General features: G+C 46.0%; 1 protein-coding gene and 1 long non-coding RNA gene across 2 annotated transcripts; one reads left to right on the top strand and one right to left on the bottom strand.

Annotated features, from left to right (window-relative positions):
• Positions 1-1,252: 1,252 nt before the first annotated feature.
• LOC135401717 (uncharacterized) lies at positions 1,253-2,125 on the top strand. The gene is made up of 3 exons (XR_010424891.1): positions 1,253-1,368; positions 1,432-1,628; positions 1,844-2,125. It is a non-coding gene; the product is annotated as an uncharacterized LOC135401717 (long non-coding RNA).
• On the bottom strand, positions 1,725-4,986 carry LOC135401711 (P2X purinoceptor 7-like). Its single transcript, XM_064634252.1, has 3 exons — positions 4,663-4,986; positions 4,396-4,602; positions 1,725-1,992 (listed from the first exon to the last, which is right to left on the bottom strand). The coding sequence occupies exons 1-3, from the start codon at positions 4,881-4,883 to the stop codon at positions 1,833-1,835; spliced, it is 588 nt and encodes a 195-aa protein (XP_064490322.1). The 5' UTR covers positions 4,884-4,986; the 3' UTR covers positions 1,725-1,832.
• Between the last annotated feature and the right edge of the window lie 10,043 nt (positions 4,987-15,029).

Here is a 15,029-nt window from a genome sequence, read left to right as displayed (position 1 = left end):
AAACCGTCTAACTCCCTTTAGGTCTGGACAAATCATCAGGCACAATTGATGACAGAAATTCAGGGAAAGGAGTCATCTCTCGCTGGAGATGGACGCTGTGACTCGCCTGGTCACAACTCTAAGTACCTGAATTACAGCTTCTATCATGAAGGTTTGAGGAAAATTGTTCACACTGTTCAGGTGCAGGTAAGGCATGCTCCCACCTACCATAGCACAGAAAGTCATAACCATGGCATAATTAATGGATGGTTGAAACTGAGTGGATTGCAAGTTACTATGAACTATTGTTCCTTCAGGCAAATGAAGTGGCATCAAGTAGTCACATGGAACTTGAAGCAGTACGCCGGGGACTCGAAGAGCTGGCAGATCTAAACGTTCTGTTGAAGAGCTTCACGACAGACCGCCACCCTGGAGTACGGAAGTACATGCGTACAACACATCCAGATGTTAAACATCAGTTTGACGTGTGGCACGTGTCTAAAGGTATCCACTTGAGGAAGAAAAAGCTAGTGCTTGTTTCTTTATGTAAGCGTTCAAAGAACAGAGTGATAACATCGTGATGTATAAATGAAACATGCAATGGAAGAAATGAAGCACATGTGCACTTTGTCCCATGTGTACTTCTTTGTTGGAACAGGTATCCGAAAAAAGATGGTGGCAGCCAGTAAGGAGAAAAACTGTGAAGCTCTGGAACTGTGGGTGAAGCCAGTGATAAACCATCTCTACCACTGCGTCACCCATAGTGAAGGGGATCCTGAACAAGTTATCTCCATGTGGCGTAGTTTCAACAATCACGTTTCAAATGTCCATCATGGTCATGATGGACCGTACTCACGGTGCCTTCACACACCCCTCAGTGATCAAAAGCGCCCTTGGCTTCTGCCAGGTAATGATGGCAGAGAAAAAAAAAAGAATATAATGAGAAATAAGATAGTCATGGTTTCTTATTTTGCAGACTCTCGTCCAAAGGCAAAACTGACCGCCATCACTGAGGCAAAGTATTTGCTAAAAGACATCCAGCACCTTTCGCCTGATGTACAAACATCCGGTTTAGAAGCCTTTCATAGCCTTCTGATTCGTTTTGCTCCCAAGTCTGTGGGCTATAGTGCACGAACAATGCGGAACAGGTGCACATGCTTTTTAGTAATTCTTATGAGTATGCTAAAAGGATGTTTAGGGTTGATGTAAGAGTAAAAATCTGTGGAATTGGTTGTTTCAGAGTCTACTTGGCCATTCTCCACCTTAACGAGAACGCGTCGAGACAACATGCCATGACTGAGGAAGGGGAGCCCCGATACAGAGTGAAGGTATCAAAAATTTACAAGCAGGAGCATGTTGCACTGCCCATCAAAGAAGAACCAACGTTTCGTAAGTATTGTGGTACTATTACGGAAGAACAGGTGTACCAAACAAATTGCTCTGCGGTTTCAGGTTACTTTGACGAGCTTGTAGACAAATGTGTACAGCTGTGCAACACGTGGGACACATTCAATGGTGCTTTTGAGGCATACTCATGTAATGATCCACCATTCCTGACAGAGACTAACCCTGCACCCCCAAAAACAGAAGTGATTTCAGCACGGCAACATCGACTGGGACCTTGCAGCTGCCTTCAGTGTACTCTCAAGGTACAAATGTTGAGCAACCATACTATTTGTGATAAAATAGAAATAAATGTGCAATACATGCCATATAAATATAGCCGTGCATTGTGAGAAACAAACCATGTTGTGCACATTTATTTTCTTATGTACAACGGTATCAAGTACACATGTCAATAATGCTACATAGAAAAGTATGAGTACTGTAAGATCTGATGGATGTACCATTACTCATTTTACAGGCCTAAAACCAGTGTAGCTGCCTGAGGGTGATGGGAAGTTGTTCCGTATCGCCATCACCACACATGACGGGAGCACCCGCCTGTCTTCTTCCGGAAGTGGTCCCCATATCCATGATGCAAAATTGCGATATGCTATGTGGCGCCATATTCTGAAAAACAACAAAGTGCACTGTCAGCTGTGAAATGCCCACAATTGCATACTTACTTTACGTTGCTAGTGAACATGTCAAAGAATGGACAGAAAATAGGAACAGTGATTTTATCTGTTACTGTAAGTGATGTTCCTAATTGAGTGCTTTGATTAGTGCCTCATCACAGCTATTCATGACATAGCTTGAGTGAGACCCACATGCACATAAATATAACTGTAGAGGTGGTAATATAGATGGGCAGAAATCCAGAGAACCGGTAAGGAAGCGTGAAGGGAATCGCCTCAGAACAAGAGCTGCTGATATTTCGAACAGAGACTGTTCTTCTTCTGGGCACCGTCCTCATCATTGGCATGATATTTAAATGGGTTAGGTATGACGTCCTAAAGGTTCATGTGAATTGTGGGTCAACAGGCTGGGGGGAAGCAAGGGTCCATTCGGGCTTTTAGAGCCGAAGTGAACGGCTGCTTTGTTAGACTGTGAAGGGAATTATGTGAATGAAGTCATCTTTGCTTCAGATCGGTTACAGCAATGCAAAGTTCACAAACAACGGGACTACCAGTGTATTGCATAGAGCAGTCGCCGCATTCAATGCAGTATATGACATTGAACCTTGTGCATGTGAATGCGTGGTTAACAGAGTGGGTGTAAGTGCTCACAGTGCTTCTGATGGAGTTGTGTTGAACGTGCTTGCAGGTGTTGCAACGCGGGAGGTTACAGGGCCGTGTTCCATTGTACTGTATGTTCGTTTTGCTGATTTTCGTAATGACCAAGGAGTCTGCTATTTTTTGCGTGTCAGTATGTTACCTGTACTGGATGAGTGAATATACTCCTAAGTCTGTCATTGCTTTGGAGGAGAGACTCGTGTTTCCATAGACAGGCTTTAATGTTTGGAAGTGCGCTGGAATATCTTGTGATCAAGCTTATTTGGCTTGTGTCAGGATCCTTCGGTATTCCAGAGGTGAAAAGTTTTTCCTACTTTATTTGTGTGATTAGCGTTTGAATATTTTATGAGACTTTGAGTGAAATCCACATGAACGTAGATACATAATGTAATAAGCTGCTCTGACTTCGTTTCTTTAATTAGCGTTTGAAGTGTTTGTGAAGCTTGAGTTAGGTCCACATGATAGTGGTATCTCTTTTTCGAGAAGTTCTTAGCAATGTGGCACATTCTATGGTGTGCGTTCTTTCATATGCATTGCAATATGAGCAACCAAAAGCAGTTTCATGTTTTTTTTTTTATGTTGACATGACACAATAGGAGATGAAGCAGTTAGACAGAGAGCAAATATTGGACGGTGTGGGTCTGGATCCCAGTGCTGCTTATGTATTTCTACACATGGCCATTATTGAATTGAAGTATGTTGACGTGCTTCAAAGCAAAAAATAGTTATTTGATATGGAACACTGAACCCGAAAGTCGCTGGAGAGGCGTGTTAGCTTAGCTCAATTGGTAGAGCCCTGGACCGGTAATCCAGAAGATGTGGGTTCGATCCCTACAGCTGGCTAACCTTTTCAGTGACTTTCATCCTTCATCCTTCACCTTGCTCTTGGTATGTTTTATAATGGTTTGCTACTTGTAGCAACAACTTGACAGTCGAGGTTTCTCGAACTGATTGTGATAATATTCCGGTGAAATATTATTGTTTGACAGTTTTACGTGATGACTGTGTGCTACTGCAAATGCTAAAAACCATTTCACGGTCAAAGTCACTAAAACTAATTCTGTAATATGGTGATAAATGCAAAGGTTGCACACAATTTCATGAATAAATATAGATATGAATGCCTTTCTGTCTTTTTAGGGAAACTATGACATCTGATTTCGGTGCGCGTTTGTGGACTGTAGAATTCGCAACATTATCTGGAACTGTCCGCATTACCCTTTGGGAAAGTCTGAGTTTAGATGAACACAGACTGAACAAAAACTTATGCTTGATCACTCCTTCTGGCAGCGTATATATTTTGAATGCTAAATAGCGAGGATAGTAAATACTTTTTTGTGTAAGATATCTGGAAGTTCCACAAAAGACGGGGTGTGTTCCGGGCGTAACTGGTCAGCTTTCTGTATGCAGAGGTGTACTCCATAACCAAATAATACATTAACATTAAATAACGTTAAAACTTGGGAAGGTTGGTATGTCATGCCAAAATCAATTAAACCCCACTGCAGCGGGTGATGGTGAAGACAAGGGACGGTGCAACGAGACGAGGACGACGAAGCACAGCACTAGCAACCAAAGCTTATTTGACAAAAGGCAACGTCTTTTTAAAATAATAAAAAGACGCTGCCATCACCCGCTGCACTGGGGTTTTAACTGATTTTAGTATGAACAGGAACGTTGTGCATCGCTGTTAGCTGTCATTAGCGAGCAACAGTAAAGTGGAACGTGATATACTTACTCGTTGGGTTCCTTCCCAAGCAGTAATCCGCACTTTTTGTATTCGATGCCCATAACTTCCATGACAACAGTCGTGAGGCAAAGAGTTTGGAAGTCCGAGTGGTCTACGATGCAGCCGTCTGGACATCTTCTCCTTACTTCGGCAATAGAGGTGCAGCACACCTCCTCACGCGCCATCGGCATTGCGGAGCAGTTACCACACGCACACCTAACAAAGGCACCAATTAATGATTCAACAGTGTATGTTGCATTAACACCGTCGGCTTACCAGTTGTCATGTCGCGTTGGTGACGGTGGCGTTGGTGGGTCTATGACGGGCTCTCCGACTCCATGGAAGCTCACACCGTCGGGAAGAACAGGAGTGTCGCTGTATAATGTTGTGTTAGCCTTTCGGCAACGCTCCAGAACCCGCTCTTCCCACGGTGTTAACTCGCCAAAGAAAGAAATTTCACTGGCGAGAGATGCATCGAAGCGCGGTTCCGTCGCCATGTTTATAAATAAGGCAACCCGGAACGAAGTGGCAAGTTCAAGTTTCTCTGACGCGCATGCGTCTCTCGGGAGAAGCGCACGTGCGACAGAGCGATCTGCAGCCGACCGCCGTCATGTGACAGGTGTCGATGACCGATGGCAGCCGACGTCACTTGCGAGCCCTTGGAGTGGACATAACCTGCAACGTCACGCCGTGACGCAGGTCCCCGTCATTACTCACGTGTCATCTACAAGAGTTGGAGAGAGCTCTCCCCGCTCGCGAGGTTCAATCGACTGTTGCGCGTGCTATTTTACCGTTACGTTCATATTTCTTTCGTGAAAACACTATTTAGCCATCGGACAGTCCATCATGATCAAAAACTCATTTTTTTAAATCTGTCTTAGACTGCTCCTTTAAGGCACAGTTCGTCATGGCATGTTGAGCCACGGCGTGGCTTGTCGGTGAGGCGTGTAGCCGGCACCCGGTTGCGAGGGTCATATCTTATCTGCAAGTCCAACAGCAGCAGATAAACTGCACATGACCACACTGTTAAAAATGAACTTCACCGCATAGCACACTCCTAGCCAACAATCATCTCGAATGATATCGTTATCTGCCCTGATTTGTTGAAAGCGGGAGGCGTACGCCTTTTTGTGACAATTATGAACAGCATAAGTGTCACAAAAAAGGCGTACGCCTCCCGTTTTCAACAAATTAGGGCAGATAACGATATCATTCGAGCTTATGGTTGGCTAGGAGCGTGTTATGCGGTGAAGTTCATTTTTAAGAGTGCATGCGGTGCTTTCAGGTGCTGCTCGACTCGCCAGCATCTCAACCTCTTAAAGGACAACAGAAGCGAAATCTGTCAATTGCAAGAAAGGATCTGCACAAGGTGTAAATTTTACGTAGAATTATGGTGCCACCAGCATTTTGTGAGTAAGGTGTACGGAAGGGCATATTTCTGACGATTACGAGCCCGCTGGGCCGCCAGCCCGACACGATCGCCAATGGAGCGCGTCCTCTGCCGTGAAGCATTGCGGGAGAATCTGAGGAGCGCGTGACGTCAGATGTTCCTCGTGATCCACGGGCGGCTGCCAGGTGAACGGGAAAAACACGGCGAATTCCGAACTACGCCTCAAAATGTTCGATTAGGAGATCTCGTAGAAGTCTGAAGGCGATATCTCCGATAAGAGATTGATTCGTACCTGTGTTTCTTTTTTCTTTTTCTTTTTTCCCCCCGTAGCGGGAATGAGACGTACGTCGAAACGCCAAGTGGAGGTGGAGATTGGTGCCTTCTGTTTCTGTGAAAATACAGTCGGGGCCACTGCTCCTTTCACATTGATGTACTTCGTTGACAAGCCAAGGCTAATGGGCACCTCCGGATTTGTTTCGAACCATTCGTCAACAAAACGTGCCGCACACTGCTTGTCCTGTTTCACCTCTCCCCAAGTAGGCAACGACTGATTCGCGGCGAGAATAAGTTTCCCGTCTTTCGGAAACAATTGAAACATGTCAGTCATTGAAAAAGTCAAGGCATAGGTGGAATTTGAACTACACCTCTCTCATTTACCAGTCGAGCGCCAATGACCAATTCCACCACGGAAACAACGACAGACTAGTGGAGGTTCTGAAACTGAGTTCTGAGTGGAGGTTCTGGAGTGGTTGGTTCTGAAACATATTCTGGCTGAACGCAAGGTAAGACAGCGAACAATGTGAGCAGCAAGACTCTCACCCCTAAAGAGAATGAGGTCACCTTCCTTCGGAAGGATTTGGGGCCAGCCTCGGTAGGGTTGTCTTTGTCACAAACTTCAGTTGATGTTTGACGCTGTGTTTGTGCTGTCTGTCCGTGTGTCGTTCGTCCAAGAAACACTCTGTCCTCGCGTTGCCGAAAGGAAGTCCGCAATCACACAGCACAATAGCACAGTCAGGAAATACTTCACTAGCATGTACAATTTTTCTTGTCGCGAAAATCAACCTCCGATCGCAAAACAGCCGCGATATGAACGTCAGGAACTCCAACAGGACGAAAAATATGCGTCACTTCCGTGGCCTGCTACTGCGGCGCGGCGAGGCTCACCAGGTGCTCAGAGCGCTCCGCGGGAGAATTTTATATATCGATTATGGTGGCAATTCAACGAACATACGTAAATCTCAGTCGAATTCTGCATTCTTTCGGTGCACACCGCATTGTGAGGTAAACAGCCTTGCAGCTTATTTTCGCTTCCGTCGTCCTTTGAATTGAATGACGACAGTTGAAGAAAAGGCACCAGCAGTGGGATTCAAACCCACACCTTCTGATCACCATGCATCATCTTACCATCACATAATTAAATTGAAGTATGCAACTGGAAGTTGTGAGGCGCCTGTTCTGTTGTGTTTGTCCTGCGTGCAATTGCCTCATCCAGTACAACGTCCCAAACTCTTGTCTCGCGAATCAACGGTTGTATGGTCGAGCTTGTTTCGTCATTAATGGAGGACACCCTAAATGAACAACAGGGAAGTAGTGCTTTTCTTAAACACTGTTTTGTTTGTGCATATCAAGGTACACACATTATTTGAGAGAAGGTTCTCTTTGAAATCAGTTCTCAATTATTTCAAATTATTTCAACTTCTGCTTTTCGAACTAGTTGGCACCTGTCACTGCATCAACAAATGTTTTAGAGAATATACTAACATGAGTATAAATCGCTGTTTCATTCGCGTATTTTCATTTCCTCTGCCAACGGAAATGACAAACTGGTTATCAACTGAAACGTTTCAGCGCTCGTTCCGCCCTTGTTCATTTGTTAGAACCCATAGATGCTGTCCAAGAAGGCGGTTTTTGTGCCCAATTTTCCTTTCCTGATCTTTCAAGAGTTTTGTGCTATGATACGACAAGCCTGGATTCACTTCAGGTTACCGAAACGTTGCTGCGCCTAGCGAAACCTGCTGGTCCTATTTATGAGCGATAATATGTCACATCTGTCCCGCGTATAGATACAGCCCCATGCGACCATAATGCTGTTAACATGCTTTCGCCCACAGGAGCAACACGGTGCGGAAACTCATCTGCAGAACGTGGCAAGCCGCACGGCAGTATTGTCTCTTGTTTACATACAGTCATTTGCTTTATTTTTAGTTTCCTGTCACATCTTACCCAGTGCGGCGCGCAGGCCAAGCGAGGGTAGCGTGTTATAGTGCAGTGTCTAGACGCTTGCGTACATTACGCATTAGGTGCTAATGCGTGCGCCGCGAAAGTGCAAGGGGTCGCTACTAACGGCCAGCAGTTAGCTACGCGTTGCACTTTCGTAACGCAGGCACACTTTTCAGGGCGGTCCGCACGGTGTGTACTTCAGCGAAGAACGCGCTGCGCAAAATGGTCTCCTGCGTCATGATGATACGCACCGTGCAGAAATGCGCATGTCAAAGCGCATGAGGGGCAGATCCCCCAGCAGCGTGCTATGTCTTTCTGCGGCTTACCAGAACAATCCACCGCCACCTCATCCCACAGCATTGTCTTCAAATGTACATTTTTGTAGTCAGAACGCTGGGTATCCCACAGAATTGGTCTCTTCTCCTCCTCAGAAATTATTTTCTCGTTTTCCTGCATCTTCTGTAGCCTTTTCGTGACAGCAGCCATTGCTAAAAAGAATGCAGGACGCTTCTTCTTCTTCCAGGAAGGTAGACCGTAGGCAGAGATGTCTTTCTGCACTCTAGTTGGTTACCACGGTCGCCCGTGAACGGACTGCTGCGTGACGAACATTGCCCCAGAGCGTTAGTCGTGACGTTGCCTACTTAGCTGTGATGCCGACAACGGCGAGCTCTTTCATTAGCACCGAATCTGCTCTGGGGGCGCTGGATCACGCGCTACGAGCAGTTGCGACGTACAGAATTTTGCGCTGTGCGTAACCCACCATGCGGGCCGGCCTTTAGTGCAACGCAGCGCACACTCACGCAAACTGTCGTGGCGCCACCTGCCGCACAAAAGAAAGACTCTGTAAAGTCTACTTTATAGGAGCGCGGGAAGTCCCGAACGCTGGGCCACGAGGAGTATACATTGAGATTATAACCTATCGGGCACATATTTGTAGAAGAGTACGAATACAGCGCCTAATACTGGTCCGCGAGAGAGTTTTCAATCTCGCGGGATAGACAAGCTGTTCCTTGAGTTGCCACTCTGCGACGTCTCTCGACCAATAGTGAGACGTGCGCCTTCTGTCCTCTGTGTTTCCCTTTGTGGCTATATTTGACGCTGCACGTGTCGCGTTAAACGCACAGCAGTCGACCGGTCGGCTCGCTAGCAGATAATTCTCTGCAGCCAATAAAAGTGCCCGGTGATCTGACGTCACAGAACGCCAGAAGCAGCTGGGAGAGATCGCCGCCGCTGCGCGCGCTCTTGTAAACTGATTCTCTCAGAAAATTCGCGCTTCCGTAAAGGAATATTTTACGTGACGGTTCCTGAAACTAGTACGTTGATGTTACGCGGTAAAAAGAATATGTGTTTCAGGTGCCTACCACGTTCGTTTAGGATTAAGGCAACTTTCCATTGATGAACTTGGATAGCTTTTACAATTTCAAGTTGCCGCGACGTTGATATGCAGCAAGGAAGCATTGGACGAAAAGCGACTATAGGTGGCCTGCATATGACGTCACACCATAGCTTTACCCGTGCTTTTTCCCTCTTTCTGGTGAACGAGCGCACGTCAGTGCACCCCACCTATACACATTTACGACACGAACAGTTTGACTTTGGATGTGCTGACTTTGAATCTGACTCTGAGCTAGAATAAACGTCCAATAAGTATTTCCCATATCAATCGAGTTGGATGAAACATTTGACCAGCTATTAGTCCTCAGACACTCTTTACTGGCCGAGAAACATTCATGTCAAACCTACAAGATAATACAACCTGTCGTCCTTTGAAAACTGGAACAGCACATCATCCATGAAGTGCAAGAGCTCTGAATGATTTCACCGCTAAATACTGCGCATGCGTTGCGGGTGCAGCACATTGACACCGATTAGGGGATGGGTTCCAATAAATCGAGAACGTCTAGGCCGTCAGACACCACAAGGGCCACGAAGCCGCCTCACTATTGCAAAGTGCAAGTCTCGCGCTGTCACATGTGCCACGAGAGTAGCAGGCATGTGAGCTAAATTCCAAAAACAGCGTACGTGAAGTGGGCGCAAAAATTGCGTTGCGAAGGGCTCGTGTGCTGCGTGAGCGACGCTACTTTCTTGCGCGACCAATTGTTTTTCGTTGTCCTTACGTACCCAGTGTGAAACTCTCAATGATGTTTGTCATATCGATTGCCACCTCAGAAAAGTAACACTGGAAGACGAAGTTCTTTTCTCCAATGCTCTGGGACAGAGTATCGACACTAGGGATGAAACACCCCTGTCACAGTCATCGGAAGGACGCTGTTCTTGTTTCCAATTTTAAAGCTCCTGTTTAGCATTTCTTTTCTTCTTGAGCATTTCAGCTTGAGCTTTCATTCATTAGCTTTCATGATAGCCTGAATCTATAAATGAGCCTACACGCTTCACGCAATATATCATAGTTTCGTGGCTAGCAGATGCCGCGCATATTTTAATAAAAGGCGCAGTACTGCATTGCGAGGGAAGCATGTATTTGCGCTTGGGATTTCTTGGTGCGAACGCGGAAACCCTGTGTGTCCCCGGAGAGAGCGTTGTACTGGTGGTCTTCATAATTAACGCCGCTGCGATGCTGGATAAGTTTATTACTTGTTGGGTTTTTTATATTTGGTGCGTTTAAAGTTCAGTTCTCATGGAGTTGTAGCGATAATAAACAAACACAGTCTTTATTTATTCCCGGGAGAAGGATTCTGAGGAATGAACACTCAAGAATTCTTGTAAGGAGTAGTTTTTTGAATATGGATAAGTAATGCGCCCTTCTCTTGATGGTTCATAGAAGTGATGCGAAAGGCTTTCATCGACACCAAATGTGTAAACAATGTTACAAAATTAAGCCTATATTTTTTTCTTTTTTTTTTTTTGCATTGAACGGAAAATTTTGAAGGAAAGGTATACGGGCTGAGAAACCGATTCGATTGGATTTGATTGAAGGCATAAAGAATGTGGAAACTGTGGCTTCACGAATGAGGAATCGGATACTGCACAACGGTAATAGTTCACTGCGTAACGACCACTAGTGCATATAGTTAATATAGGAAGACTCTAGAGAACGTACTTAGCGCGCCGTCAATGGGATTCTCCTATCCCCAAGCGTGACCGCCCGTGCGCAGCCATCCGTTGGTCATGGACAGTGTAGTGGACGAATTTCAGCCCCCTAACTACAGCGGAGCTGCTCCGTTTGTTGCCACCCCTGTGCAGTCACGTGGGATGACAAACCGGGGAACGAGCCGATGGAGGCCACGGCGTCCACCGTAGGAACCGACGCTAGTCGTGAAATTGCGTTGAGTACGCACGAATCCTCGGGATACGTGCACAATTGAGGAGTGCTATCGGAATCACAAGGTAAACGTTGCAACGTGAATCATATCTTATCTATGAGATTACCTGCGACACCGCCAACCCTTTGCTTTGCACCGACACGGATTAAGATGTTTATCGCCTATGACGTGTTGAAGTGGCGTTTGTATGCTTTGCGAGCGAAATCGATAAATCGTTACCCATCGTAACGAATGTAGGCATGTATTTCCGAAGGCAACAGAATTCCAAAGATGAATACAAACACACAGTAAACCGCGATTTTCATGCTGCTCTGCGAACCAACGGGAACCGGAAATGGCAAAATCGAAACCACCCGCCATTCCATGCTCTGGTCTATCGAGTTTCGTGATAATAAAGTGACGAACGAACCGCAGCACACAAGCAAGTGATGTAGGGGGAAAATATTCACTGCTTATTTATTTAACGAATACATATGAGTTACGCACATAGTACGCCGAATTTAGATAGCAAGTGATGAATTTAGGAAAACGAGCACGTCAAGTTTAGCGGAATGAAGCAGCCAACGGAAGGCAACACCTTCCATGACCAACGGATGGCAGCTCCCGTGTGGTTACGCTTTTTTTAGCTTGGCCGACCCCCCTGCACTAGTGCTTGGGCGGTTTAACGATGAAACCATGCCTATAAGTATTTTTTTTTTTTTACCTTGCGGGATGGCCGAGCGGGTTCAGCCGTTCCGCTAGTTGGTGGTAGCCAAGGTCGTGTTGAACACTGGGAGGTGGTGGGTGCGGATCCTACCACCCACTGTGCTATCTGAGGTTTTCCCTGGGTTTTCCGAAGACTTTCCAGGCGAATGTCGGCACAGCTCTCCCTGAAGTCGGCTCAGGACGCGTACTAACGCCCCTGTCCCCACTCTTTCCTGTTGTCCTGTCTCCATCCGTCCACATCTCTACGCCGCGCATAGCTACAGTAGCTTCGCGGCGCTAACACGGAACTAAAGAAAAACCAGTATTTTACACTTCTGTGCCTCCTCCGGAGGCATAAATGACATCATGAGTTGATTTACCAACGTCGCGTCTGCGTACGTGTGCGCTAATAGGGAGATTTAGCGAGCTTTCATGCCCGAACCGAACGACCGATTCTGCCGATTCGAAAAGCTTATGGGAAGCGAACGAGAGAGACTTTTAGCAAATCGGAATCGTTCATCCCAAAATATATTCCAGATGGAGTTGAGCAGCAGCTGGATCGTGGTGGGTCATTCATAGGTTTTCTTCAAGTAAATATGACATATCGCAGTGTACTTTCAGACTTTCCCTTTGCGGAAGGCCGTATAGTTGCCACCGACTACCGTATATTTACACCGTGTTGTCAACGTGCTGTCAAGTAGACGGCGGCACAGTTGGGAGACTCGACCTCACATTGATGAATCAGGAGGACGTAGGAGGCACTTTCGCTTTCAAAAGGACAGTGCCGTGTATTAAATGGGAGTCTGGCCATTAATGGGGCTTGCATATACGGGCTCCACCCACTTTTTGAGGTATCTAGTCAATCACAGGTCGAAATACAGTTCCCCATTATTGCAGGCCATCCAGTACTTATACCTCACCCTTATGTACGGGGTGCAGCCATTTTGAAGAAACTGGATTGATCGGATTGAAACGGATATCACAGGTGACGGACCAAAACAACGGATTTTGCGCCCACTTTTATCAACGCCATCTGATTGGAGAGAGGCATGTTGGGAAGACCCAGAATTGCAGAAATGGCAGGAGTGATTGGTCAGGAGAGCGGTAGAACCGCTTCTTCGTAGCAGACGGCTGCCGGTGTAATTTTAAATCACGTAACGTAAGTAGATTGAATCAAAAATGCGCAAATGCGCAAAATGCGATGTATGAAAAATAAAATTCAATGATAGAATGTAAAGCTTTACGTATCAGGGGCGTCATTCTTGCTATTTTCTTGGGATCGCAGTCTTAACTACACTCTTAAAAATGAACTTCACCACATAGCACGCTCCTAGCCAACCATCACCCCGAATGACAACGTTCTCGCCCTTGATTTGTCGAAAACGGGAGGAGGAGCTTATTTTGTGCCGTGCATAATGGGCACAAAATAGGCTCCTCCTCCCGTTTTCAACAAATCAGGGGCGAGAACGTTGTCATTCGGGATGATGGTTGGCTAAGAGCGTGCTATGTGGTGAAGTCCATTTCTAAGAGTGTGGGGCTAACGTTAGCGACGAAACATCTCATTTTCGCGTAAATAATGATGGCGGAGCGAAATTTGAAGCTCATTTTGCAGATGCGTACATGAGTATGCATAATCACAGTGTGAAATTAAAGTAGTCTGTGAAAGTTTGTGTTCACGAAATATCCGCTTCGCCGTTCCAAGCATCATCCTCCATTTTGGAGAAATTTTGTTGGCGTGGCGGTCCCCATGCAAAACGGCAATCAATGAAATGCGCCCAAGTTTGATCGAGAAGTCGATACTGTTTTTTAGGCTCCTCCTAATGGCCAGACACCCTTTCGACACTACAAAATGGTTAATCACCCGTGTGCGAACCTGTCGATAGTTAGACCAATAGGGGAATGACATAGGGATGAGCACTTTGCTGATGCGTGTGAAATGCTCTACGGAATACGTTGTGGAATTGTTGGATTCAGAGTCCACATTGCGAAGAAAAGATCGATAGAAAAAAAGAAAAAAAAAGATTGTAACCACCTTACTGCACATGATACACGTCGTCGGCAAAAGTAATTATCTGGCAGTCTCACTGCAATTCCGCTACCGCAAACAGCCGCCATCTTGCTTCGCCATGTTAATCGGTCGTGCTCGCCGAATACAATGAAACTACTCAGCGCGAGTGGGTCGTTCGTACGAAACCGCGTTCCCCACGACTCGATCACCCATTTCGTAATGCGCATGCCACTCGAATCGGTCTTTTAGTTCAAGCGAAAAGGACTCGCTAAAACTCCGTAATAGCGAGAAAAAAAAAACCTTCCTCTTATTAGGAGTCATATCTCTCGAAGTGGAAGCACTGCCAAAGCATATACCATGCGCAGAAGTTGACTGCTGCACTGCAAAGAAACATAATCAGGTCGAAAATTGTAGTACTCGGCGGGCGACGCTAAAATCTGGTTTGCGAAATCCGATCCCCAATTCGCGTTGAATTCCCATCTACTGATCGAAGCTTGAAACTCCACCGCCGTCCGCCTCGTCAAACTGGATACCGCAAAATGATATCTCAACAACTGCGTGGCATTTTCCTCGAGGGAAACCCTTGCGAAGTATTTGAAAGCTGAAGCGGTCCATCCGCCCACAACAGCGCCCTCAGATATTTTAATGGTACGCTGCGGCGGTTTTGGGCACGTTTCAGCTTCCGACAGGAACTCGGTGATTTCCTTTCACCAATTATGTATTGGAAACTACATTTTAAAAAATTGAAACATCCAAATTAGCTTTGTCGTTGCGAACATTCGGTAATGGATATGTTGCGCGCAGTTCTAGCCCGATCAAAAATCATGCGTGTCGCTATGAGAATACTGAAAGAGGAAAATTAAGAAAGAAAAAAACACATTGATCGATATATCGATTCTATTGCTTTCGCTGCCTAATAAGCCGCTTCTGCTTCAGCAACGATGAAACTGCTTCACATTATTTAACATTGTCAACACTGGTGGAGGTCTTTGTGCAACCATTCCGTAGTTTCCGGATTCGTCCCGAGCTCATTTATTTATCACAAGGAAGTCACAAAAGG

This window comes from Ornithodoros turicata, chromosome 1 (assembly GCF_037126465.1).
Source record: "Ornithodoros turicata isolate Travis chromosome 1, ASM3712646v1, whole genome shotgun sequence".
Taxonomy (NCBI): domain Eukaryota; kingdom Metazoa; phylum Arthropoda; class Arachnida; order Ixodida; family Argasidae; genus Ornithodoros; species Ornithodoros turicata.
This window is presented reverse-complemented; position numbering and strand designations above follow the sequence as displayed.

Bases quoted from the DNA above. Each gene is read 5' to 3' on its own strand.
- LOC135401711 (XM_064634252.1), bottom strand. From the start codon at position 4,883: ATGGCGACGGAACCGCGCTTCGATGCATCTCTCGCCAGTGAAATTTCT. The intron at 4,603-4,662 runs GTAAGCCGACGG...TGCCTTTGTTAG, and splicing joins CCAACGCGACATGACAACTG to GTGTGCGTGTGGTAACTGCT. The intron at 1,993-4,395 runs GTAAGTATATCA...GTTGTTTTTCAG, and splicing joins CTTGGGAAGGAACCCAACGA to AATATGGCGCCACATAGCAT.